The following is a 27,744-nucleotide window of genomic DNA, read 5'->3' as shown; positions in this document are numbered from 1 at the left end:
GTTCCTAGAGTAACAGTAGGATCATTCTACCTGCCAGACAATTAATTTGCTACGTTAAATTCATTCCTGTCAGAGCGATCCTGTAAAAGTGCCTCCAAGATGTTCATTCAGTCAATTTAGTATTTGTAAAACTACAGAGCACAAAAGACTCCCAAACCTACCTCACCACAATAAGGATGTCTGGAACTGTAGGTAGACCAGGAACACACACCAACAAAGAAGAGATGTTATTATCATAACTAAATTACCAATCTCTTACGAATTATTGAAATCCCAAAGGAACCTCTGTGGGTATTTCTCAACCCAATAAACTGTTTTATTTAATTTGTGAAATGAGATGACCACAGGGAGGAGGAGAATGCCTATAGTAAATCACTGGCATGGACATTTCATACATAGCACAGATTAGTGGGATTCTTAGCATGGGATAAATTTTAAATTGACGCATTACAGGAAAGTGGTATGTCAAAATAGAATCTGGAAATAACTGAATTCAGGAGTTTAGCTCCAAGATGAGATGGTAAACATTTTGACATTTTTAGGAAATGGAAACCCAGGCCAGTGTGCATCTGTAGGGCAAAATGTTACAAAGAATAGATAGCCCGGACTTTGAAAGTCATTTAATCTCCCTTGCTGTATTTTACTATATTGTTTAATTAGTGTTTTTATGGAGCAGCCAAGTAATTTCGTTGTCCCCGAAGGGGGCAATGACAATAAAGATATTATTATTATTATTATTATTATTATTATTATTATTATTATTATTACTTCTTTTTCTTTGGACTTTTCTCCAAAATGGAAGCAAGTGTTTACAAGCTCTGTGTCCATATCTAGCTTCATTAAAGCACCAAGTAGGAATGGAGAAATGAGTCTCCATAGTTACTGAGCAGGCATTCTTCCCTTCTTTGGGTGCCATAGCAACACGGCATTTGGCTGGGGGAGTCAAGGGCCCTCTCCTGCAGACTAACTCATGATTACTTGCAGGCAAGATCAAAAGAAGCAAACAATAGAGATCCAGCCTGGGCTCAATCATAGAATTATTGCTGGGGGCGGCTAAAGCAACATCTAGTCCAATCCTGTATACAAAGTGAGGCTCATTCCACCCTCCTGCAGGTCAAGCTCTGCAGTCACGACCCACAATATAATTTGTGCAACACGAGCAACTAAGATTGAAATCCCTATTGTGGAGTGTATGGCAAGAGAGAACTCACGCCAGTAAGCGAAGCAGTAGAAAGGGAACATGGAAACCTACGCAGCAGGTCAGTCTGACCTATAAGCAGTGGCGTAGCGTGGGGGGTGCAGGGGGGCCAGCCGCACCGGGCGCAACATCTGGGGGTTAGGGCTAGGGGGGTGCAAATCCATGAGTTAGGGGGCGCAAATCCACGGGTTAGGGGGTGCAAATTACTTGCCTTGCCCCGGGTGCTGACAACCCACGCTACACCACTGCCTATAAGAATCTTTGCCCATCCACCCCCATCCTCACATATTGTGACAAACCAGATCCCGAGTCTCAGGGAAATCCAGCCCCCAAACTTTTTATGGCAATGTGCTGCCACTGGCTGGTGCCGTCTCTGATGCCTCATGTAAGGATCGCTAACACTGTCCCTCTGGGCACCTGTGTGGTCATCAGTACCTCCTATGGCACACACAAAAGTTCTCAGAAAAACTCTCCTCAGAAGTCCACGATACAAAAGAGACTCTTTACTCTTCCTGCTCAGTTCCTGTTTGCACTGTCTCAGCTTCCCTTACATTGAAGGTGTTCCCTTAAACATGCCCACTTTGGACCGGCTGTAAGGACATTCATCCTCCCTTCTGTTTTGAACAGAGGAGAGGTGCAAAGGTTTTATATCTGAGTGAGTACAGCGGCGGCTTTTGCAGGTCCTCTTTCCCCCTCCATTGATGTGGAGGAGGGGGGCACACCTGCATGACACTGTGGTCCTGCTTGTAGGTTTGGCAGCCATTTTGTCTTCTCTCCTGCCTCGTGGCAGCCTTTTTGTGAGCTAGCACTCACATCACTTCATCAGCAATTCCAGGTGTGCCCAGTGGTCCCAAAAATTTGGTGAGTTTTGCATCAGAGGAAGTAGAGAGAACGAAAGTGGGCGATGAGGCCCCATTTTATCCTGAGCACAGACCACAAACAGAGATAGCAAAACACAGAATGACAAGGCAAGTCTTTATAAAATTATTCAGATGGACACTTTGCCACACATATGCCCCTTGATATGCAATGAAGTGCTCTGTTCCGCTTAGCAGGATGAGGCCTGCTTACCAAGTGGCTACATGTCCACGGTCATCTCTTCCCACCCTCTGGCTTAAATGCAGTGACATCCCTTGTCCCCACGACTGCTCCACAAAGACAATTCCAAAAGATTACAGCTCTGATCGAAATCTCGATCCCCTTATCATATGAGGGATAGATTCAATTTCCTGTCTCAAAACTCAGTGGGTTTCAGGCAGCTGTCCTCACTAGCCATAGTGCTATCAAATCCCCCCCCCCCCATGTCTCATAAGCCAGGCTTGCTTCAATTACAAGTCAGACATTTGGTGTCTCATGCTGTTGAACACTCAGCCAGAAGAGATTCGGCAAACAACTGTGCTGCTAACTTTCAGGTGTCTCTTGAAAACGGTGTGTGCACAGGCAGGCCTTTGCAGCTGTTAAATTTTTTGGTTAGCTGGTCACCTTAATAAGTATCTGTATTTTAAAATAAATTTTATTTTTTTAAAAAAGAAGTTTTATGTTTTAGCAGTGTACACCACCTTGGTGTTTTATGATATGGCAATATAGAAATACTTCTATATGTATATATAAAATAAACTGTTCTGTTTCACCATGGCAGGTTACGTAGACGATTTTGGCATTTGGTCACACTGCTACTTTATTTCAAGGCATATCCCTTTGCAAGAATCCACCAGCAGATGTCACTGCAGAGATGAACAGCAGACTAACAGGGATGGGTGTTAACAAATGCCCCCTCTGCGCAACACACTTAAAGCAGTATTATGCCACTTTAAGCACTCATGGCTTCCCCTGCCCCCAAAGAATCTTGTGAAACGTAGTTTGCTAGGGATGCTGACAGTTGTTAACAAACCCTTATTTATACGAAGAGACCCTCACAGAACTACAATTCTGATAGTGGTTTAACAATCAATCCCTCTTCCCAGGGCATTAAGTCAGTCTTCCCTATTATGGTGAGATATCTTGTGTTTCTGTTTCTAGTTAAAGTAATTATTTCTACATTTGTGTACATATTAGAATACACAGTTTTTATGATGAATTTCCTTTTTCAGGTCTGCAATGCATGATTTGTGTATTCCAGTTAAATCCACCCTCAAAACAATGACAGATTATGGTGCCTTTGATAACTGAAGTATCCGAGTCTCTTGGGGCCAGAGTGGGTGGTTTGCATAGGCTAAGGCTAGAGTTACAGGTGAATTAATTAATATGAAGATCATATTACCAAGTCTGACTTGGCTCTGGTTCCTGAACTGTGCTTTCTCCCTGCTTTATATCTGAGCATCACAACTATTGCAGCTGCATCCGCTACTTCCAATTTTGCAAGGAGGACACGTTGCCATTTAATTGAACTGTGCTGTCATGCAGACCTAATGTCATACAGTGAGGTTTGGCACTAAACCAGAAGTACAGAAATCAGGAGTGAGAACAAAAGAGGGGTGCTTTGTTTCTTCTCTCCTGTGGGCTACATGCCCTGCTCATCCTGCAAATGCCTTGGCCTGCTATTTGGAGTGGCAAGGACTGGCCCGGGGGGGGGGGGGGCGCCTCTGGCTTATTGAGTCAGTAGTCCAATCACCAGAAGAATCTTCCATTGGCAACCACCTCATTCTCTTGGCCCTTTGGTTAGCATGAATGGCTGATATTTACTAGATGTCACATTCTTGACCACCAAATCTCCAGGCGGAAAGTTGACAGAAACCAGACAGCAAGGCAGAAAGCCTCAGGGCTGTTTGCTATGCACATTTTTCAACTTGATGGGAAATTGCACATTGGAGGTGGGTACACAGAAATACAAAAAGTTCTAGCAAAAGTATAGAAGAGATTCACCCAGAGGTAACAGAAAAGAAGTAAGGATTATTAGAAGATATAGGCCATAGGCAGAAGTGATGCAAGGTTAAATTGTCTTTAATTCTTGTGGGAGTGGAGGTTAGTTGTGGATAAGCACAATTCATAGTTGCAGAGTGATGTTTCTTTAAAACCTTACAAAGGATTCGAAGAATATATAATCTGTGTAGCTCACTGGGATTATTCCTTTTCATAGCAAACTCTTCAAAATGAATGGATTTTGCCCCTAGGGATGATACAGATTTCCTCAGAAAGGAATATTCTGACAAATTCTTTAAAATTTTCTTGTTTGAGAATCTCCTGAACTGCTGAGGAATATTATTCCTCTCATGGAGAATATTCAGCAAAATGGCCTCCTCAGTTTCTCCATCCCTGAGACTGGTTACTGGTCTTATTTTTCATAGGATTTAACATTATTTTAGTGTTGTTGAAGGGAGCAATGCCATTGACCCTGACTCCTCCCTGCCCTTCTCTCTTAGCCCATTGGAAGGGCTCTCTTAGCCCTTCATCCACCCAAAGGAACTAACAACAGAGTTTCAATGAACATTATGCAAGTTGAATTTTTTTTTTTCAGAAAAGGAGTTTTTGAGAAATGTTTGCAAATTTTTGATTTTTGAGCTCCCCATAAACTTTTGGAGGCTTTCGGTCTTCCCCTGGGGAATGTTTTGCAAATGGCCCACTATTTCAAAACAAATAGGAAATGGGTGTGGCCCTTCCTGGGAGAGAGAAGGAACCCTAGTCCCATAAGACTGTCTTAACCAACCTGGCATCCTCCAGATATTTTTGACTACATCAGTGTGCTCTCTCCTAAGTAAGGACTGTTCTGGCACAAGCAGAGTTGGTTGTGGTTTGAGGGGGTCTATGAACAGGAGGTATGATACTGAAATGGCTGCAGTGTAGGAGATGTACATGGCAGTGGCGGCAACATCAACGGTACTGAATGGGATGGATTGCTTCTTTCTGTACACAAGAGACCAAAGAGCACAAGGTGTAGCCTCTGCGTCACAAGCAGTCAAGCCCTGATGGATATGAATTGCTCTAGGCCTTTCAGACCTTAACTCTGTTTGTTTGTTTCTTTCACAGAGGGGGCAAAGTCTAAACTCGAAGCTATGCATCCAACCCAGTCGACTCCTTCCCTGCTCTGCTTTCAGGTGCTGTGCGCAGCAGAGGGGGGCCTTGCGCTTGTTCTACAGTAGAAGCTATCGCTGCAGCAACTGAGAAGGTGAGTTGCTTCACCATTTCCTAGCCGCTCGCTGATGGTACTCAGATTTCCCTGTTCTTCTGCTTTCTCATACTTCCAGGTACAGCTAATCCCATTTCCAGGGAGTGTTTGTCACGGTGTCTAAAGGGAAGGGAGGAATAGAGTGACTTTCCATGCAGTGGAAGGGATGTTCTGAAGCTGAAATTTGCACAGAAGTGGGGTTTAAAATAATCTATACATGTATCAAAAAGAACTGCTTGTGCTTTTGCCTTTCATACAAAGGGAATGGCCACATCCCCTTCTCCAGCTCAACCCCACATATGGGAGAGGCCGTAGCATAGTGGTAGAGTGTGTGCTCAGCATGCAAAAAGTCTGAGGTTTAGTCCCTGTTCTCTCTAGTTAGAAGGATCAGCTTGGAGGGGGCAAGGGGAAATCCTCAGATCTTCAAGAACTGCTGCCAGTTACTGGAGACAAATGAACAAACAAATTGGCCTGGTAGGAGGAAGCTTCCTGTTGTCCTCGTACAAAGCTTTCTGGCTGGAAATACCCTAAATATAATTGATTCCTGGTGTCCTGACATCCCAGCAATTTGGAATATGGAGATTGAACAAACTGCTTGGTTCTTAAGAGCACCCATGGCTACTAAAGGCCGCTGTTGTATAGATGGAAACATAAGACTCAGCCATAAAATATTCTTGATTATTAGGCAAATTTCAAGAGAGGTAACTATGGTCTAGTTCCCATGGCACAGTAAGCTAAACTATGGTTTAGCATGAATATGTAAGTAGGTGTGCAAGCTCTGGGAGAAGAGATTGTGGTTGCTTTGCTCTTTTTTGGCCTTTTGCCTGCTGTGCTGAGCTAAGCCATAGTTTGGCTGAGGGTGTCATTTGAACCTGGGCTCACCACTTAGCTCTCCCAGGCAAACCATGAGCTGTAAACTATTAGCCTGGACACTAAGCCCGAACAAAGGCTTAGTTCAGTGTGGCACAGCAGCAAAACAACTGGGTTGAAGCAAAATAGGCTGCAACCTGCTCTCAGGGAAACTGAAACACTTCCACATTTGATGTGGTGTGGCATGTGAAGCAAGCCACTCTTAGTGACACCACGCAGAAACTAAGGAGGATTTGTGGCACTAAGTTTTCATGGATTAAAAGCCCATTTTGTCGGCCACATGAAGTTTTATCCCAGCTGGTTTATGTGTATGTGTGGGTATGTATATATGTAATCACACAGAGAGAGGTCAAGTGTGGGGGCATAAGCAGAAAGTCCAAAGGGCTGTGAAATGCTCGATTTACAATGAGTGACATTTCCATGCAAAGCTCAACTGTGCAAGGTAAACATAATTAATGGACTTGGTGACTAATAAGGATGGGCGCATCTGTCAGTTTCATCCCAGTTTTTTTTTTCCAGTCTTAAGTTCAGTTCTTCACAATTTAACATCAGCATGTGAATTTATTCATTTATTTAAAAAAAAGTTTTCATGAAAATTCACCAGCATCTTAGTGTGAATTTCTCCTAATGTACACATTTTTGCAAAGCAAATATCCCTACAATTATGCATTTATATATATTAGTTCACTAATAAGTGAATGTGTATGCACACTTTACTCTGGTATATGCCTTTTTATATACATTCTTTGGCTGCATTGCAAAATTCAGAGAAGTGTGAATTTCACAGGGTGGCTTTGTTTCAGTCCTTGTATTATTTCAGAGAGTGCAAATTAAGGATTATTTAAGTGTGAACAGAATAAAAATTCTCCACCATCCCTAGTGCCTAAGGATGATGTGGCATATAAATATGCAGTATAAAAAGGAAGGCAGTACTGAGGACCATCTGATGGAGTTCAGATTGTTGTTTTTCTGTGTTGTTTTCCTTCCATTCGTTTTTCTTTCCCTTCTTTTCTTTCTTCTTCTATTTTGGATTTTTGCTAGTTCCATTTCACAATTTGATCCAAAGTCTTTAATAGAGAGAAGCTTACCACATCCCACTACTTCTTTCATGCACACCTGAAATATTGATTAGATAGACATGAGTATTGATATAATTGATGTATAATCCACAGGATCAAAAGTCAAGAAGATGGCAGATCTCTTTCACCATAGGAATGACATTTCTTACAAGTAAGTTTATGCATAACTTTCATACCATTTGATACCACTGGAGGACTCTGCTTGCCACAACCAACTGTTCTTCGCGTTATATTCATTCTTGCACGTGGACAAGAGTCTTTCTTCCTCAGGAAGAATTTGATTCTGAAAACTTTAGACCTTTTATGTTCCTTCTTTGGAAGATGCCAAGTTCTAATTAGGATTCTGTGGTTTGCAAATACAAAATACTACATAGTTCCCATGGCAGTTTTAAAATATGCCTCTTTTCAGCCTTGTTGCTAGTTAAGGTTTGTTTGCTTTTTTGTTTATTACTCGTATATCCCACCTTTCTTCCAAGCAACTTGAGGTTTAGCCTTGCAACATCTTTGTGAGATGGGTTAGGTTGAGAGATGGTGACTGTCCCAAGGCAATCCAGTGAGCTTCATGGCTGGGTGGGGATTTGAGCTTTGTTAACTAAGTTCCTGCTATCACGATCCCCTGAAGGCTCATTGAGATGGATGCTGCAGCATCCCTACTTGTGGGGAGATGCCATCAGTACCCAGTTTTGACTCCATGTAGTAGTGATGAAGGGATGTGGGTGAGTTAAACCACAGAGCCTAGGACTTGCCGATCAGAAGGTTGGCGGTTTGAATCCCCGCGATGGGGTGAGTTCCCATTGCTCAGTCCCTGCTCCTGCCAACCTAGCAGTTCGAAAGCACGTCAAAGTACAAGTAGATAAATAGGTACAGCTCCGGTGGGAAGGTATACAGCGTTTCCGTGCGCTGCTCTGGTTCGCCAGAAGCAGCTTAGTCATGCTGGCCACATGACCCAGAAGCTGTATGTCGGCTCCCTCGGCCAATAAAGCGAGATGAGCACCGCAACCCCAGAGTCGGTCACGACTGGACTTAATGGTCAAGGGCACTTTTACCTTTACTTAGAAGTGATGAAGGGTGAGGGAATTTAAGGCACGTAAGGTGGATATATTTAGACATTTTAAAACCTAGGGGACATTTCAACCCCTTGTGTCTATTTGCTTCCTCCACAGTGAAACTGAGAGCAGCTTCAACAAAGCCAACAGCATGACCAGGCCAAGTGGCAAGTCCATTTACCGTAAGAACAGCCTGTTCTTTTCTCCTGCATTCAACATCTCCAGTCTTAATAAGTCTGAATCCCCATCTGAGAGCTCTCAGGGTTTCTTTGTTCATTTTTATTATTTGCTGCAAAGTCTCATATTGGAAGGGGGGGGAGAGAGAGATAACCAAATTGTAGATGCCACCTGTGTCCTCTCCTATTTCTGTCACAGCAGTATTAGAACGCTTTGTACCTCAGGGAATGGCCTTAGAGTAATATAGTTGTCACTTTCCTTTATGATTTCACTTCCCCTCCTCAGACAGCAGTGAGATCAGCCGTCCCTCACAAACAAGCTAGTTAGAAGGGTGGAGAGGCCCCCCCCCCTTGCCCACCTTCCTGCTTGTCAATAAAAAATAAGAAATTCTCCCAAGTTGCACAGTTAATCATTTGACATTGGAGCAATATTAATAGAAGCCACGCATCCATTCTAATCACCCAGCAATGAAGCCATAGGGCTGTAGCAGACCACATGGTGAAGCAGAGATGATTACCTAACCTCCTAAGCAAGTAAGTCACGTCACTGCTGTTTACCAGGAGGGATGAGGTAGTGGGGAGGGTGATGTAAAGCAAGACCAATGATTACCTAGGAAGTAAGGTCTCATAACATCTTCCTGCTTAAGGCAAAGGTGAAGATAGTGCAGAAGTCAACTGGACTGACAGATTTTCTTTTGGTATTGGCAATTGGATTGTGTCTGCCACTGCACCTCAGGCCAATGTGGTGGCAGGCAGTGTGGCACACACAATTCCACCCTCCAACTAATGGGTACAGCTAGGGATCTGGATGCTGCTTCCCCACGTCTGCTGTCTATGGCAGTTGCCACACTCTGCCTAATAATAGGGACGGCCCTGCTCCAACTTATGCACTTGCTTGCAACTCATTGGCCACACGAGAAACTCCTGCCAAGCTGTCTTCCTTATGAGTCGTTGGAGCCAAAGCTATTTGACCATTTTGAATTCCCTGATATTTGTACAAGAGGTTGTACAAACCTCATACAGAGGTTTGGATTCATATATTTAAGTGAGGATTCCCTTACATCTGGGGATACTGAAGCTGATTTCTTCATACTGTGTCTCCTCTCTCTCCCTCTTACTCTCATAGACCAGCGGAAGGAATATACTGAAAGTATGATAAAGCACCAACATGAATTCCAGCACCGGGTGGAGGTAGGAAAAGCTTGGGGAAGCAGAGACATTTCATTCTGTCCAGTCATGGTGGAAGAATTAACTGGTCCCATGCAGTGGTGCCAGTTCCTACACTTGGTGGTGCCACACAATTCCCATCATTTTGCTAACCTGCTGGTGGCCTCATACTCTCTCCTACAGCAGATCCCATGTGGGTCACCCATTCCCTGACTTTCATCTCCTACACGTGTTCAAAGGAACATGGTTGGTGAAGGGAGCAGAATCGTAGCATCAGGCACCATCCCCAACCTACACACATTCACTTGAATGGGTTCAAAGAACACCTAAATGAATATGGCTTTCGCCACAGAAATGGGGAACCACTCCAGACTGTATGTGTAGAGGCTCTCATCATTCACTCAGATGAATGTGAATCAGGCAGGGACAGAACATGTCAACTCTGATCCCACTTGCTCCCTCACTCAAGGCTGAGCCATGGGCAGAGGAGCCAAGAGCTGTGGGGGAAGCAAGTAGCCAGGAGCCCATCAGAGCTCAGGAAATCCTTATTGTTGAAGGAAAGCTTTTATACTCCTTCCTGCCCAGGAAGATTCAATGGGAAGCTTGAGTGGGTGGAGCCAGTCCAGGACCAGAAGGTTTTCCACCAAGAAGATTGCCACCAGCAGGTCCATAAATCACCACAGGGCAATCCAATAAAATCATCACACAAATGATCCATGAGTTCCTGACTACTATGCATAGGGATTTGTATACCAGAAGGAGCTCAGGCCTTAGTCTCTCAGACCTGAAGTTACCCTGAGGTCCAGCACTAGAAGTCTATACTTGCTACACAATTAAAAAATACTTAGCTGATAAATCATCTGCTTTCTGATCATCCAGTTAATCAATTAATTAAATTTAAATATATTTGTATACCACTGAAACCTCAGTGTAGGATTTTCTGAGATAGTAGGAGGAATGAGCATCTTTAATATTTTCTTTCATTCCTTTTTGCAGTAACATACTAGGACCAAATTATCACTAGAAATAAACACACTACTCAGTTAATTATAATTTGCCCCTGTAGATAAGCATTTCCTCCATCAATGGTTCAACTAAAGCATTCAGCTTACAGCCCTTATAATTTCACTGAAAGGCTAGAACCTTAATGCACCACAGCATAGAAGACCATTCTATGCAATACTTCCTGGTCCCTTCCATGGAAACTGTTTATGTGGGGGTGGAGTGTCCTGATTACCTGCTGCAACAATTAAACTATGGTTTCTATTCCCAGCACCTTCTTACCTGCAGTGTTGATGGCAAGGAAATTAGCAATGTAGAGAACTGTATTAACCGACTCAAGATGATGGATGCCCAAGGTCAGGTGTGGGGACAAGACATGCTTTTGCAGGTGAAGGATAACAGATTGTTGCTGACTGACATTGAGGCAGAGGTAAGCAGAGCTGCTTTATCTTATTGTGCACACCATGTAATGTCAGCAGGGGACAAGTTGTGATAAGTAACTGAGTCCACATCTTGATTGGAAGGGACCAGACCTCTAAATACTTATTTTTACATTTATTGATAAAACATTTCTATACTGCCTTTCACACCAGCTAAAGATATACCTCTGATATTACCATCCAAAATGATTAAAAGTCAAGCTGGTCTCAGCAGATCATCCTCACTCTGTCACAGGTTGGCTTGTAGAGCTCCCCACCCCATCCTTCAGACCTGGAAGATTGTGATAGGATTGATTGCCAGGGAATCCCCAACGGCCTGCTCTGCTGCTGACTTCTTTCTTTGCTTACAGGAAGAGCTGGATAGTTACCCTCTGGAATATATCCAGGAATGTGCCTGTGTCCTGGACAGCTGCATCTACAACTCCATCTTGGCCATCACTGTGAAAGAAATGAGACCATCCAGGACTAGCATCATGCTGTTTCAGTGCGAGCAGATTGGGGTGAGCAACTTCAGGGTCCAGAGGAAGGAAGAGACCTGGGCAGGGAGGGGGGTTAGAACAACCTGTATGTTCCATGAAATGAAAGGTTGCATTTACTGTGTCTTTTTAGATAGTCATGGTGGGGCCATGACACATGGGGAACTTTTCCCCTGAACCATAATCCTGATTCACACCCACCCAGCTGCTATTTGGTAGGGGTTTTTTTCCTCCTGTGGCAAATAGCAGCTGGGGTGGGGAGGGGTTTCTGCCAGGACCATGGGGCAAGAGCAAAAATCTCTCATTGTGATCCTGATTCTCATTGCCTCCCATTGTTGTGATTTAAAACACAATCATTGCAGCCACACATTAACATGTGTAGTTTGACCTTTATCCATGTGTCTGTGTGCAAGATGGATGGAAAGAAAGAAAGAAAGAAAGAAAGAAAGAAAGAAAGAAAGAGGGAGGGAGAGAGAGAGAGAGAGAGAGAGAGAGAGAGAATCTGAGAGTAAGAACTGCGTTGTAGAAGTTCCCTGTACTCACTACAACTTAGATCACTCAAGTACGTGTCCTCCATCCTGCACTACCATGAGCTAAGAGGAGTTCTATAAACTGATGACAGATTTCCTCCCAAGGGTATAGGGAACTCATTACTGCTGCTATTGCCATAGAAATTGAGAGTGATTTCTATTCCCTGTGCACCACAGTAGTAGCAGCAGTTCCAGCTCAGAGCATGCCTGAAGCTGAGATTAGAGGAAGATATTTTCAGGGGAACTTTGGTAGATGCTGGTGAATGGTTGTAAAAAGTGATAGACTTGCTTTTACTTTCCTCCAGGCTGAGCTGCTGAAAACCAAAGTGGAGAAGGCCGTTGAGGAGTTGAGAGACGAACAGCAGAATCACAACTTGCTCAGGTAGTGAGAAATTTAGAGGCCTGTGGTATGGACAGCCAAACCTTTCTTTCTCCAGAAGCCTGCTAGATTTTAACTTGTGCATAATCATTATCAATGCAGAACTCCTCAGTCCAGAGAGACTTCTCCCTCAAGTCAACGTAAGATATATCCCAGCCATAGAGAAATGTATTATTTCTACCGGCCACCTGGAACCCAATCATACTGAGTTGTTAGGCTGTGAATCTCTGCCTCACTTGTCTGTTAAGCATGTGGCATCTCCCCCTCTCCCATGTTCACAAGCTTTTTCTCACACTTTTCGGTGATTTCTTGTTATCCAAATTCTCCCAGGCAGATTCCACCAGTGCTCTTGCAGTCCCTTTAGGTTCAGTGCTGAATTTCCCAAGGTTTCCCTTCATTCTTGCTTTCCTAAGAATGTACTTATTCCCAATTATCTTATCAGGAGCAACCTGGAGAATATGTTGTACCAGCAGAGCCGATCATCACGTACTGACAAATCCCCACTGATCTCCCAAGAAAGAAGACCAGTAGGGCCAATGGAGCCGAACCATATGCCTTCTCCAGCACAGCAGCCTTGGCAGAGGCAGCAGCAACATCCTTGGAGAGCTGGCCCAGTCCCTGTGGACTATGGTAATGATGACGTTACAGTCTCTCTTGCAACACGCAGCAGCTTCTGTAGCTCCCACTCTCATAATGCATCAGGAAGCGGTCAGAGGAGACATTGTATCTCCTAAGCAAGAATAAATGCCTATGGGTTGTATCCAAAGTAGCACTGCATAACGTGTCTCTTTAGTGCAAGGACTTTCACTCCTCCACCTGCATCCCCCTAAATCTGTTCTAGGGATTCACCCAACCCTCTAAAGCAGACTTTGAGGAGGGTGAAGGTGAGCACAAGCAAACGCTTTTACGACATGGGCCTGTAACAGTACCATTGTACTGTTGAGAGTGTATTAACTTAAGGTCTCTGTGTGTGGTTTGGGAGCTGCACAGTCAGGGAAAAAACAATGCTGTCCAGGGCTGTAAAAACTGCGGCGAGAATAATTGGGTGCACTCTTCCCACCATGGATCAAATCTACGCTTCCAGGTGTCATAAGAAAGCTGCAGAGATAGTGCAGGATAGTGCAACATGTTAAATGGTTGCCCTGCTTCCTGATGTGGTATGTCTTGCTTCACTGCGAGAAGCAAGGTTACAGGGAACTAGGCAGAGGGCCTTCCCAGTAGTGCTGCCTGCCCTGTGGAATGGCCTCCCATCCGATGTCAAGGAAATAAACAACTATCTGACTTTTAGAAAACATCTGAAGGCAGCCCTGTTTAGGGAAGTTTCTAATGACTGGTGTTTTAATGTGTTTTTAATATTTTGTTGGAAGCTGCCCAGAGTGACTGGGGAAACCCAGCCAGATGGGCAGGGTATAAATAATAAATTATTGTTATTATTATTGATCTTGGGACTCTGTTGCAGAAGCAGAACAGCCACTTCACCAGCAGCAGAAATATGAGTCAATGTATGAAGACCCTGGACCTCCAATGATGCAAGACACAGACAGAGATGCTGTAAGTACTTTCCCGGATACCACCTCCTGCTAGCCCCCAACTCAACCTCTTTCTAGAGGGTAGGAACCTCAAGCACTGATAACAGGGGGGATTATTTGATTAAGCAGGGCAGCAAAGCTGTGTTGTCTGAGAGCTTGATTGGACAGAGGGAGAGGGGCATCTCTTGGCTGTGAGACCTGGAAGACCAGCTCCCTGCCTTGGAGGCCTTTTTCCAACTGGTCTGGGAGGGGAGGGCTCAGGCTGACTCCAGCTACAAAAGCTGAGGCTGCTAAACAGACTTTTGGGCTGGGGCATTGTTTAGGGGTTTTGTTTTTGCTATTAATGAGATGATGAGAGAGAGGGGGGGTGTTGTATCTTTATCTTAAATCTTAATGTGTTTAGTGTGGAACCTTTTCAATTTGACTGTGTGCTTTTTGAGGTTTTATTTATGGTTCATGATTACTTTTGTTATCTTTGTGGCTTTAACTATGGAAAGGCAGCATACAAATAAAATAATGAATGAATGGATAGAGACATGAGTTGGGCTACTTTGAAGAACACTGTGCAGTCAAGAAGCACTTCTGCTGAGCAGATATTGACAGATAGCTCAAAAACTGGTTTGTCGGATAGAAGGGAGTCAGGAAGATGGGCAGTTAGGAGCCAACCTTACAAACATTAACGGATTCCTATAACCCTATAACCCTTGGTTCGGGAGTAATTTGTGATAGCCAAATGTATCGTATGACTAATTTACCTGCTCTTTTGTCTGAGACTTTTCTCCCAGACTTGAGCTGAAGACCAAACAAAGCAAAAATGACAGATATCAGCCAGTATAAAACAAAGTCTCCAATGATGGCTGTGAGAATTTGAACTTCTGGTGGTTCCTTGAGAAACAGCTTTTGACGCAGTGTCTGATTTCATTATTTATTTATTTATTTTTGCTCCTTTGCTGGCCGCAGGAGATCCTGAACCATGTCTTGGATGACATTGAAACGTTTGTAGGGAAAGTACAGGAGACCAGTAGATCCCAGAATGACAAGAAGAAGAAGAAGTCGAAAAAGAATAAAGGCAAAGAGGGTAAATAAGAATGGCAAAGAGGTCGCCATGAGGTTCTGACCCCAAGCATTTTTCTGCCTTAAGCATATCAATAAATGACAATGCCTGCCTTGGCGTGCATCAACCTTGGGTCCCTCACATGTTGTTGAACTTCAATTCCCATCAACTGTCATGGGTGACAGAAGTTGTAGTCCAAGAACATCCAGGAGCCCAAGGTTGAAGAACAGTACCCTACCCTAACACCAGGCCAAGGTACGTACTGCTGAAGTGATGTCAAGATCCTGTGGTACTTGAGACAGATAATCTCATGGGTTTTCTCCTCCTCTTTGGCAGTAACAGTACAATAACAAGACATAGACAATGTACTTGATTTAACACTTGATTGGAAGCCACCCAGAGTAGCTGGGGAAACTCAGCCAGATGGGTGGGGTATAAATAATATATTATTATTATTATTATTATTATTATTATTATTATTATTATATAGAAAAATCAACAGGACCACAGTCAATATTAGGGAAAAGGCACATATGTCAGCCACTGTGGCATCACTCAAAAAAAAAAAAAAAGCTCAAAGCCCCTCTCCACTGTTCAGAATGGTGTGGGCATCGAATCCTGGCATTCAATGAAACATGAGCATATTTAAGGGAGGAGGGACTTTTGTAGGAGAGGCCAGCCAGCGCAAACAGGAACTGAGCAGAAAAAGCAAGCAGTATCTTATGCATTGCGGATTGTTGACAGAATATTTATTGTGGGTTTTTGCAGTCATTGAAGATATTACCAGGTACACTGACACCTCTAGGTGCTGGATTGGAGGGTCACAGGTTCACAAAGTTCACAGAAGCCATTCTTGATGATGTCCACCAGGGATGGCTTGTGCACTTTGGATTAGGGTGTCTGCTAGGACAGGGGAAATTTCCATGCAGCTGCTGTAGCTGGCCAAGGCCTGTGGAGGATTAGCCTTGGCAGCTGTGTTGAGCCATAAGCCAGTTGCTTGGTTACGTTCTGTCTTATCTACACTTTCAACTTAATGAAGAGCCTGTGAGCTAATGAGTGGGTGGGTGGCTTCTTTGTATCCGACGCACTCAGGATGGTGAGATAGAGATTGGATTCCAAGTAATTCATTCATGGGGACACTTCATGTCCTTGCGGAAATATGAACATTCTAAGCAGATTTGATTGCTTATTTGCTATCTCCTTATCTGCCCTTAGAGCTCCTTTGACAGCTGAAGGTTGAACCATGACTCACTGTTTTCCTATTTCAGATATAACATTGGTCTTTAATATTCTATTTTATTTTATTTTGGTCCCTTTTTGTTGGGAAATAACTGGGGAACGCCAGTTAATCCTGAAGTCCCATGTGTGTAGGGAACTGCAAAAGAAAAATGGATGACTCACTGAATTAAAAAAAAGGGGGGGTGACTCACTCTTTAGCCAAAACAGCCCTCAGCAGAGTTTAAAACAGCATTTTCAAAGCAGGGAAAACATACTGTAGGTTGTTAGACCTGTAAATGTCCAAGTATTAAGCATTCTCCCCTGCCTCTACCCCTCTCAGAGTGAAGAGACCACAAGCTTTAGTAAGTTTAAATGTTTTACTCATAGTAATCACAGGTCTCTCTCATGCATTGTTCAATGCTACAGCAGAAACAACACTGGCAAGGTATATTTGTTTGCAAAATACAAAAGTGAGTCTCAAACACACAGTCTGAGTCTAGAGTCCCAGCCTCAGAAATGTGCTTTGCTTGCATGGTTCAGAGAGAGGGGAACAGGAAACAAACCATACTTCCTCCCTCCCCTTGCCTAGAAATTTACAGCTCTGTGTTCTTTAACCCCTTTCTTACTGACAATTATGCACAGTTACGATTAGCTGCGTAGAATCTCCCACACTTTCCCCATGCCTCTCCTAAAATTAGCTCTTTTTCGGGAGCTATTTTTAAAACAGGCCCAAACTCACAGCTACCAGATGTACCTACCAAACATACATATCTCCATAAGCCAACTTGACAATAAAATATATGTCCTTGGTGAATTAGTACTGAGAGCTTCTGGGAGCAATGGAAACTCTTGCAATAAATGTGGCACTGGTTGGATTTTCAGTGTGAAACAAGCCTGTGCAAAGATGTGGGCTGAGTGGGCGAGTGTCAGACGAAAGGAATAAAAGGGTTTGTCTTTTATTGGGCAAACTATCTGCACTGGGCTTGAAAACCTCAATGACTAGGACGGGGCTAGGAATCCTGTGGCCCTCCAGATGCTGCAAGACCACAGCTCCCATAGTCACACACCATTTGCCACCTTATCTGAGGGGAGATAGGAGCCAAACAACATCTGGAGAAACACAGGTTCCCCATCTATGGTTTGGAAGGACAGTAAGGCAGCGATCTTTACTTATGCTATGCTGACCACCATAGCTGTCAACTTTTCCCTTTTCTTGCAAAGAATCCTATTCGGAATAAGGGAATTTCCCTTAAAAAGGGGGAAACGTTGACAGATATGCTAACCACACCCATGGCTAGCAAAGCCAGTCTCTTGGATTTAAACTGACGTTGTCCCTTTGAGGCTATTTGGCTCAAACCAGCTTCTGTTCATGTTACCCTCCAATTGTTTTGGCGTATCCGGATTGTAAATAGGTGTTGAAAGCTGTGTGCAGGTGTCCATGCTATGAACCAGCCCATAAATTAAGAGCCTAAATAAACAAAGGCTTCTACATGAATAACACTACCTGCCTGTAACACCTGTTTGTTTCTGGTTGAGCTGACTGACTGATTCTTTCTCTGGATCTGCAGCAATGCCTCCGGAGCCTGAGTTCAAGGACTGTTTCCAGAAGATCAAATACAGCTTCATTTTGCTGGTAGGTCAGTGTACAGCCTGCACAAACTTGGCAAGGAAATCCTCCAGCATGAGCAGGGCTGGCCGCATATCTGAAGAGAGAGGCATCTCCTCCGCCTGAAGGCCTGGCCTCCCAAGTGCAGAGCAACTAGGGCAGATGCACAAAGAGCCCTATTGTGTCCTGCTGCAGCCATTCACTGCAAATGGAGAGGCTCGCAGTGGATTTGTTTTGGAGATATCTTGACCCACCAGAGCAGCATAAGGAATGTATGGATAGGAGAAGGTGGGGAATAGGGATGTGAATCAGTACAGAGATGGATGAAGGATCAAAATAGTATCCATTGATTATATTTTGAACCTGTTTTCCCGATGGGAAAAAAAAACCCTTTCCCCAAAGCAATTAAAATTCAATACACAATGCTGCTGGCAGGCATTCTCCATAAAAGACACAGGTCCTCCCTGTGAGCCACAGTCTAAGGGACAAACCAGATGACATGCCATTTTTACAATTAGCAAGTGCAATTAGGAACAGTGTTTTTCCAAAGGAAGGGCAAGCCTGATCCTAACAATGTTTTTCTTCATTTTCTCTCTTAGCTGCCCAAGCTTCAGTTCCTAACAGGAGGCTAGCTGGGCACTAACTCTTTTTCTCTACCGACTTTTCTCATCCAACTTGCCCCTTTTCCCAGGGGGGAAGGAGAAGAGATGTGAGGGAAGAGGGAATGACACATAGCAGAACACCATGTGTAGTTTCAGTCTTAAAGGCAAGACATAGAGGGAAAGGGAAGTGGAGAGGAAAGATAGAGAAGGGAGAGCTATTTCACAGTGCCAGAAAAAAAGGGGATGAGTTGCTTATGGGCAGCAGGCCCAAGTCATTTTGCCGCCTGAGGCAAAGGACAAGGTGGCACCTCCCCCATTCCATGTACAGAAGCCAGCCAGTTGACCTTACTTCCACACTGGCAGCAGTTGACCTTACTTCCACACTGGCAATCAGACAGCATCCTCCACCTCACCTGAGGGAAGCAGGTTAGCTTAGGTAGCACATGTCGACGTACACAGCTGTGTTGACTCCTGCCACCCTATTTGCAGCTGCCACCTGAGGCAGCCACCTCATTCTGTCCCACAGTAGACAAGCTTTGGTAGCAGGCATCAACATCCAGTTGAAGGAGGCCAGGCTGATCTCCCCTTGCTGGTGGTAGCACTGGGCAGAAATGGTGCCGCTACCCAGTGTTTCATGGTCCTCGGGCCATTGATTGGGAAGGGGAAGAGTGCCACTCCCTGGTCTCTGCCACCACAGAGCAACTGAAAGTTGAAACAGTGTTTTTGCTAAGGGGTGGGGAAGCAAGCTTTCTGCAGCTGCATGCATTAAAATTAATGGTCCTAACTTAGTCATGTGCATTTTGATAGGTCTGCTCTGAGAAAAAGTTAGTTAAATGCCACCCGGAGAAATATAGTAACAGTGTACATATTAGCTTGCCTTTTCCCCCCAGGCAAAACTTGAACATACAATGCAGCAACCAAGCGCTCCTGAGATGGTTCAGCTCATCTTTTCCACTTTGAAAATTGTGAGTATTCTAGTCAGGAACAGACTCCTGGAGGCCTCTGGTGGTAATCTACTCTCCCCCATTATTATTAGAGATATTATTTGCCATATCAGTGTGTGCCACTGAAACTCTGATATGGATTTTCCTGTGCCATAATAATTAGATTTCATAGTGTTTGGATTAAGGAGTCCATGCATTTTACTCCTAACCTGCTCCTGATTTGTTGGTGACCTTGATGCCCCCCAAGCATTATTATATATATATCTCACTTTCTGCATGAAAAGGGACAATCGCCAAATGATACCTGTGAAGAAAATTCCTAAAACCTTGAGATCCCTAGAAGGAGGCAATAGGGAGATGAATAGTATTACCTTTGGTCCTCTCTGTGTGTCAGTCTTTGGGCACAACAAAGGGTTCTTATGAGCTTATGTTCAGAAGAAGCCTTCCTGGAGACCTGACCACACTGTGCAGGGACAAAGAGACTGTCAGGCTCCATGAATCTCGTATGCTGTTGCTTTGCAGGTTTTGTCCAATTGTCCTTGGACCAACCTGGCCTCTACAGTGTCCTTACCTTTGCTGATTCCTGCAGCAATTGATTTGCTAAGGCGCTCGTTAGATTCCAAAGACCAGCTTATTTGGAAGAATTTGGGAGATGCTTGGAATCTAAGCAGGTACGGATAAAGCCCACAAAAAAGATAGCATGTGCAAAGCAGCATGCCATTTGAACTTAATGATAGGCATTAATGAGTACATTCCAGTGACATATCTCACTGTAGCAGGAACCTGTCCAGAGGCATCTGCCAGGCCACCGCTGGAAACAGACAACTGGTCTAGCAAGACTCTGATTATGTTCTTCATTTGCAGCTGCACTATGTCTTTTGTTGACCCTAGCTCTGAGTCACACCTTGAAAGTGTGTAAAAGTACAAGTAACTCTGCCACGCAAGTGAATTTCCAGCAGGAAGTCTGAAGAAAAGGTCATGGACTTAATATCCTGCATTGCGAGAAACATCCTTGGCTCCACATCTGTAGCAGGATGCACCTTCTCATTTTGGAAGGCCTTTCACTACAAGTTCTCTTCTCCCCCCATAGGGCAGAACATCCAGAGGGACCATCCATCCCCAGCTACCAGCCCACATTCTTGAGTGGATGGGTGCCGCCGATGCCCACTCGGAGGCAGAGCTCTGTTGATTTCGATAAGGTGAATCTCTCCTTTAAAAGCACATGAAAAGCAGAAGTAGACCTTGCAACCTGTAGTACAGAAACACAAGGGGGAACTGTGTGTTTCCCTGGTAACTAGCGATGACAAAGGATAACATCATTCTGCTACTGTCTCTGCACATGAATTTAATGAGCAAGAGCAGTGGCTTTGACTCAGAATAAGCTTTTAAAATATCCAATACATTTCTTGTGTTTTCCTCCACACAGGTCCGCACAGAAAGCCGGAGTAGCTTCTCAAGCAGGTATGTTCTCTTACTGGCTCTAGCATGTGACATTGTTGTTGTTGTTTAGTTGTGTCCGATTCTTCGTGACCCCATGGACCAGAGCACGCCAGGCACTCCTGTCTTCCACTGCCTCCCGCAGTTTGGTCAAACTCATGTTAGTAGCTTCGAGAACACTGTCCAACCATCTAGCCCTCTGTCATCCCCTTCTCCTAGTGCCCTCAATCTTTCCCAACACCAGCGTCTTTTCCAGGGAGTCTTCTCTTTTCACGAGGTAACCGAAGTACTAGGAGATACAGTTTAGGGTTGTGGACATGTGCAAATCCCATCGAATCCAACAGCAAAACAGCACATAGAAAAAACTGTGTTTGTCTCAGGAGTCTATATCCTCACAATTCTGAGTCCCCTTGATTATCCTTACACAGAAATTAATCAGAAAATGATTCTATCAGCCCTGTATATACCTTTATGTGAATATGTACACGTTATTCTAGTCCTAAAGCAGGCATCTCATTTTCCATTGTCCTGCTCTCATCAGGGCATCTGATGCTCCCCAACTTATGCAAGCCATATGTGACTTCCATGCAAGAAACCCCAGGGAGCTCACATTAATGAAAGGAGATCTCCTAGAGGTAAGACAGAAGTTCCTTACCCTTCAGCAAACTAACCTCCTGGTAAAAACAGCACTTTCAATAATAATAATTTATTTTTTATACCCCACCTATCTGCCTGGGTTTCCCCGGCCACTCTGGGTGGCTTCCAACAAAATTTTAAAATACAATATTCTATTAGACATTAAAAGCTTCCCTAAACAGGGCTGCCTTCAGATGTCTTCTAAAAGTCTGGTGGTTGTTTTTCTCTTTGACATCCGGTGGGAGGGTATTCCACATGGTGGGTGCCACTACTGAGAAGGCCCTCTGCCTGGTTCTCTGTAACTTGGCTTTTCACAGCGAGTGAACCACCAGAAGGCCCTTGGCTCTGGACCTCAGTGTCCGGGCAGAACGGTGGGAGTGGAGAGAGTCCTTCAGATATACTGGAACGAGGCCATTTAGGGCTTTAAAGGTCAGCACCAACACTTTGAATTGTGCTTGGAAACGTACTGGGAGCCAATGTAGATCTTTCAAGACCGGTGTTATGTGGTCTCGGCGGCTGGTCACAGTTACCAGTCTAGCTGACGCATTCTGGATTAGTTGTAGTTTCCAGGTCACCTTCAAAGCTAGCCCCACATAGAGCGCATTGCAGTAGTCCAAGTGAGAGATAACTAGCGAGACAGTCCGCGGGCAGGTAGGGTCTCAGCCTGCGTACCAGATGGAGCTGATAAACAGCTGCCCTGGACACAGACTTGACCTGCACCTCCATGGACAGCTCTTCCTTCTGCATAAGCTCAGCAAGCCTCCTGCCCTGTTGCTTAATTGCACCCATGTGCACTCCAAATGATTGCAGCCCAATCATGACTCAGGCAGGTCAGGAAGGTGGGGAAAACCATATCAATGGGAATAGGGTAATAATTCCCATTATCAAGCAGTGGTTTCAGCAATGTTGCATGAGCTTATTAGAAAGAAAAGACACACTAAGGGTTAAAACTTTGAACACTAATCTTTGTCAAGAAATTGCTCTTGCTGTAGATGGACTCTGGAGCTGGAAGCTAATCAGTAGACAATAGAACCTCTCTCACCCAAAGAGAGAAGTCTCTCCAACCTTTTCTTAATATCTCTGATGATTCACTGTTCCAACTAGCTCATTCCATTTCTGCCTCACTGATAACTTTTGCTTAATGCTTACTGCAACCTTTGCCAATGCCATGCTCTCCAGATATTTTGGACTCCAGCTCCCAAGAGCTCCAGCCAGTGTGACCTTGGAGATGGGAGCTGTAGTCCAAAGTAACTGCAGTGCTTTTCAAGTTCCATCAGTGCAACAGACTTTCTCCCTCCTCTAGTGAGGGAGAAGATTACATTGCACAAGCAGGAATCATTGTACTGATGGGACATGGGACTTTGTGCTTTGTTGGATTCCACCCTTGGAGATCACCAGCTTGCTAAAGCCTGGTTTACTATCCTGCATTATAGAACTTGAAAGTTAAGTGGGTAGCCCTTGGCTTGTACTAACATTACTGATCTCTCCTTTCTCATGGTTACATTCCACCCTCACTAGAACTCAAAGCCAGGACAGTGGTACCTCAGTTTAAGAACAGCCCTGTTTACGAACTATTCGGTTTACGAACTCTGCAAAACCAGAAGTAGTGTCTTGGTTTGTGAACTTTACCTCGGTCTAAGAACAGAATCCGAACAGTGGAAGGGCACAGGCGGCGGGAGGCCTCATTAGGGAAAGCGTGCCTCAGTTTAAGAACAGTTTCAGTTTAAGAATGGACTTGTGGAATGGATTAAGTTCGTAAACTGAGGTACCACTGCTCAGGTATTTCATTTTAATCAGTTGCAATGTTTTGGAGTAATCACACATTCTCCTTTGTTTAGGTTTTGGATCAACGGAAAAAATGGTGGCTTGCTAGAAATGCTGCAGGTGAGACAGGCTATATCCCTAACAATATCCTGGAGCCTATGGAACAGAAGACACCTAATGGGAACAACGCAGAGCAAGTAGGTACTATTCTTTATTGTACTGGATGGCATTGCAGGGGCACAGAGATAGGGAGCTATGAGTTTGTAAAATACATCTGCTCTGTACAGTCTTTGAGCATATCTATGTCTGCCCTTCAAAAGAGGCAACGCAATGCATGACCAGAAACCTAGAAAGTTCTCCAGAGGAAATTTAGGGGTAGCTCTGCAAACACTGCTGGGAGCCAGCTGTGCATGGGACTACCTCTGCTTCATTTCTCTTCTCACCCCCACCCCCGGGTTCAATATTGGAACATAGGCTATTTTTTTCCCTTTTCACAGAAGCAGATGAAATTTGCAAGCATACCAATCCTCTATGGTGGCCAAAGTTTGCCAATTTACAGACTAAGAAATTCACAAGTGTTTGTACTGAAAAGCTCTGAAATGTGATTTACTGTTGCTGTTTTTAAGGAACCATCTACAGCTCTCTCTCTCTTTTAAAAAAAGAATAAGTTCTGGGCAAAAATTGGTGAAATTTGCAGACAAGCTTGCCTCTTCTGAATCCTGCCAGATTTCAAAAGGCCAGCTGCAGTGGTTTTCCAACAAAAGCAGCTATTAGAAGCAGGGGTGGGGTAACTCCAGCCCACCAGGCCTCCCCAATTGGGCCCCTGAAGCCATTTCAGGCAAGCCATATCCACCTGCTCTGTGGATCAGGTAAAAGCAGAGCTTGGCCAAAGAGGGCCAAGCACCCAGCAACCACCTGCAGCCCTATGCTCAGTGCTGGGAAAGTGCTGGCTGGTGATGGATTTCAGTCAGGACCATGGCAGAGAAAAAAGCATTTAATCTGCCCTCCCCCAACACCAGCTTTTTTTTTTTTTTAAAAAAAAAAAAGCAACTACGCAAAATCATATCTAGTTTGGTTCTGAGAGCTAAAAGGAAAAAAAATTAAGTACCCAAAATTGCAGCCATTCAGCTGTTCAGGATGTAAGCCTTTAGTTGGAGGCAATCATTGTTCTCTATTAAATATCTTTTTCTGCATTAAGGTTTCAAGAGACTTCCCTGATCTCCGGCCCAGTTCTTCACCAGCAGAAGTCACAGTTTGGCTCAGGATGAAAGGTTTTTCCAAAATGTAGGTGCTGCATTAATAACTGACCTAAGAAAGCTTATCCCTAACAAATAACTCTGCCCCACACCCTTTCCTAGGTGCTGTGTTTCTGATACATAGCTTAGCAGACTGCCTGCAAAGATAATAAACTTTCAATTTAGACGTAAAAGGCATGAAGATCAACAATGCCCAATAGCACAGCGGCACTATTATCGTGGTCTGGGGCCAGTTCCAGAAATTGTCTGGTTATTTCTCCATTGAAAAACGAGGATGGTGTGTGCTGGGCATTTAAAAAAACCCGAACTCTGTATAAAGAGGACTCAAATGGAAAGCTCAGAAATAATGAAATGTGATTTGATTATCTTGCACAGTATGTTCTACAACCAAAGAACCAAAAGGACCTAGAGGCTTAAGTGATGGGATTGGATGTAAAAAGAGCCAGGTTCAAGTTCTCAGTCACCCATTTAAGGAAGTTGCTGTCTCCCAGCCTTACCTATCTCACATAATTGTTTTTTCACACAGAATGATAAACTCATATAAGCTATATATGTGAAAATAAAGTGGGCTAAAAACTGCTTGGTCAGCTAGCACTGTATTTGTGGCAAAGTCTACCTTCTGGCTGACACAGGCTTGAGGAAGAGGTGGTGCTGTGGTCTAAACCACTGAGCCTCTTGGGCTTGCTGACTGAAATGTCAGCAGTTTGAATCCCCGCAACAGAGTAAGATCCCGTTGCTTTGTCCCAGCTCCTGCCAACCTAGCAGTTCGAAAGCACACCAGTGCAAGTAGATAAATAGGTGCTGCTGTGGCAGGAAGGTAAACAGGGTTTCCGTGCACTCTGGTTTCTGTCACGGTGTTGGTTTGCACCAGAAGTGGTATAGCCATGCTGGCCACATGACCCGGAAAGCTGTCTGCAGACAAACACTGGCTCCCTCGGCCTGAAAAGTGAGATGAGCACCACAACCCCATAGTCACCTTTGACTGGGCTTAACAGTCCAGGGGTCCTTTACCTTTTACCTTTTACTGTTCTCTTCTCTTTGGGAATGTCTCAAGCCTGTACCATCTTTTGCCACCATGCTTTGATGCTCTCTCTCTCTCTCTCTCTCTCTCTCTCACACACACACACACACACACACACACTTTCCCTTCTTCCTTCATCTTTCAACAGTACGGTGAAGGCCCTTGGAGTCCTTGATGGAAACCAGATTCTGTCACTGAGCAGAGAGGAGCTGAAAGCAGTTTGCCCGGAAGAAGGAGGAAGAGTGTTTCTCATGCTTTCAACCGTTAAATCAGCACTGTAGGTAAGACGCCCTCCAACAGAACACTCATCTGTCTTGTTGCAAGAGATATGCTATAGGGTGGCCTCTTCCCAGGCCACACACCCCTCAGGCTCCTTTGCACCCTCCTTGAGTGTTTTTGCCTGGCTGGAATAGTCTTTGAATTGTGGTGATGCCTCTCACTTGCCTGGACAGAGGAGAGAGAAATATGTATGGGTGCATATGAAAACCTTTCAGCCTTTATGGTCAGGGTCTGTTTTCACTGTTAAGAGCCATGCCTGTTTCTCTACCCACTTTTGCCTCTGGCCAGCTCACCATTGATATGTAGTCGCCAGACAGTTTCTCAAGACGGAATCTGGCCTTTGGGCTGAAAGCCAGTCCCCCTTCCCCTCCTGTAGGCAATATTTGACTGGATACAATGCCACAATGCCATTGTGTTCTTGCACAGGCTACGCAGTTTCCCATTGCCTCAGTTTCTCCCTGGTGGAGATGAATGTAGGCATAGGACCCAACTCCTAGGGGCCGAGGTCCCTTTGCCCCCCCCCAATAAAATATTTGAGGGGGCTGCCCCCCCCCAAAGTTGATGGGCACTGCCATTCAAATGGTGTGTGAGCAGTGTGTCTCTTGATCGTTTACACAGGGCATCCCAATATTTTATTCAAGTTGGCACCTGACTATAGGAACACCATGGGTGCATAATTCAGGGAGATATACACAAGTACTGTAGAACATAGGGGTTTTCTACTTGTGTTATGTTCCTATACAGCGAGTTCCTTAATTCAGGGGGATAGCATATGCATAGCTTGTTGCATTCCTGTACCAGCTTCTCTCTTCAAGCCCCACAGAAAGTTGACAAAGAAACCAGTGACCCACTCTTATGCACTAAATGTGTCAGTTTTAGGATTGTCTCACTTTTAAGACTGGGGGTGGGAAACCTTTTTGGCTCCAGGGACCAAATCATCATCTAGCCCCATCATCTAGTACAAAGTTGATGGAGAAGCTCTTGGGGAAAAGTCACTGTTATCAAGCTCAACAATTATGAAGCTGCTAGAAGGATAAAATAAGCAATTCTGAAATATAACCTCAAGCTTCTTAGAGGTTTGTAAATGTAATGATTAAGAGTTTATCCAGCATCAACTCCTCTCTCCTTGCTTCTCTTGACAGGATGATCCACCAGGGAAGCCATCTTTAACCACTACATAATTATCATAATAGGAACGTGTTAATGATTTTCCATTTGCTTTTCAAGAAGGTGAAGTGTTTTCCTCTGCAGCTGTGTGCATACAAAAAGTTGTAAATAGTGGGGCTGTAATGCCATAAAATAAGAGGTATTGTCAATGCAATTTCTGTGCGAATCTCAAAATATATGCAAGATAAGAAGTAGGACAAATTAGCACAGTAGTACGTTAGTGTAGCAAGTTTAGGAAGGCTGTGTTATGACCAACTAAAAATTCTTGCTTTAGTCTCCCAGAAAAAGAATCAAACTTTTCTTAAGTTAGAGCTATGTCCGAATGTCCCAGTACCATTTTTGATGGGAAAACGTGAACTTTCAAGATGAGTGGAGGAGCTCACTGCGAGAATTGAATGTTTTCCAACTAGTTCCTAAATGTTTCCATTTGTGTCAAACTACCCAATAAATTTTAATCTTTAATGTGTCACAACTGCTTGTGTTTTTACTGTATAGCAAGTAATGTAACTACTGGTCCAGAACCTTTTCAAAAATATTTGTGAAAATTGTGTATTTCCTACTAGGCATGTGCCGTTGGTTAAATTTAGCAACAAAATAACTCTACAGGCTACATTTGCACCTGCAGCCAAATCTTAACCCAAACAGCCTCACTCTAGGGAGGGAATCCTTCTCTAGAAAAGAAAGAAAGCATTCAGAAGAGGAATGTAAAGAATGCCACTAGACCTCAAATTAGCAGGAGACCAACAGAAATGTCAACCCTCTTCTT

The 27,744-nt window shown here is 44.1% G+C and overlaps 1 protein-coding gene across 2 annotated transcripts; it reads left to right on the top strand.

Annotated features, from left to right (window-relative positions):
• Nucleotides 1–5,159: 5,159 nt before the first annotated feature.
• EPS8L3 (EPS8 signaling adaptor L3) lies at nucleotides 5,160–27,450 on the top strand. Of its 2 annotated transcripts, none has more exons than XM_083445757.1 (20): nucleotides 5,160–5,300; nucleotides 7,343–7,400; nucleotides 8,413–8,477; nucleotides 9,598–9,662; nucleotides 10,912–11,070; nucleotides 11,431–11,580; nucleotides 12,392–12,468; nucleotides 12,908–13,095; nucleotides 13,928–14,016; nucleotides 14,955–15,072; nucleotides 17,835–17,899; nucleotides 19,365–19,439; nucleotides 19,941–20,089; nucleotides 20,509–20,617; nucleotides 20,845–20,879; nucleotides 21,397–21,490; nucleotides 23,330–23,452; nucleotides 24,454–24,539; nucleotides 25,681–25,813; nucleotides 26,954–27,450. In XM_083445757.1, the coding sequence occupies exons 2-19, from the start codon at nucleotides 7,360–7,362 to the stop codon at nucleotides 25,811–25,813; spliced, it is 1,821 nt and encodes a 606-aa protein (XP_083301883.1). In that variant the 5' UTR covers nucleotides 5,160–5,300; nucleotides 7,343–7,359; the 3' UTR covers nucleotides 26,954–27,450. The 2 variants fall into 2 exon arrangements, with proteins under 2 accessions (XP_083301883.1, XP_083301882.1); XM_083445756.1 differs by having other exon boundaries at nucleotides 13,925–14,016.
• The last annotated feature ends 294 nt before the right edge of the window (nucleotides 27,451–27,744 follow it).

This window comes from Podarcis tiliguerta (assembly GCF_965153285.1).
Source record: "Podarcis tiliguerta genome assembly, chromosome: 6".
NCBI classification, from domain to species: domain Eukaryota; kingdom Metazoa; phylum Chordata; class Lepidosauria; order Squamata; family Lacertidae; genus Podarcis; species Podarcis tiliguerta.
This window is presented reverse-complemented; position numbering and strand designations above follow the sequence as displayed.

Bases quoted from the DNA above. Each gene is read 5' to 3' on its own strand.
- EPS8L3 (XM_083445756.1), top strand. From the start codon at position 7,360: ATGGCAGATCTCTTTCACCATAGGAATGACATTTCTTACAA. The intron at 11,581-12,391 runs GTGAGCAACTTC...ACTTTCCTCCAG, and splicing joins TTCAGTGCGAGCAGATTGGG to GCTGAGCTGCTGAAAACCAA. The intron at 13,096-13,924 runs GTAATGATGACG...ACTCTGTTGCAG, and splicing joins CCCAGTCCCTGTGGACTATG to AAGCAGAACAGCCACTTCAC.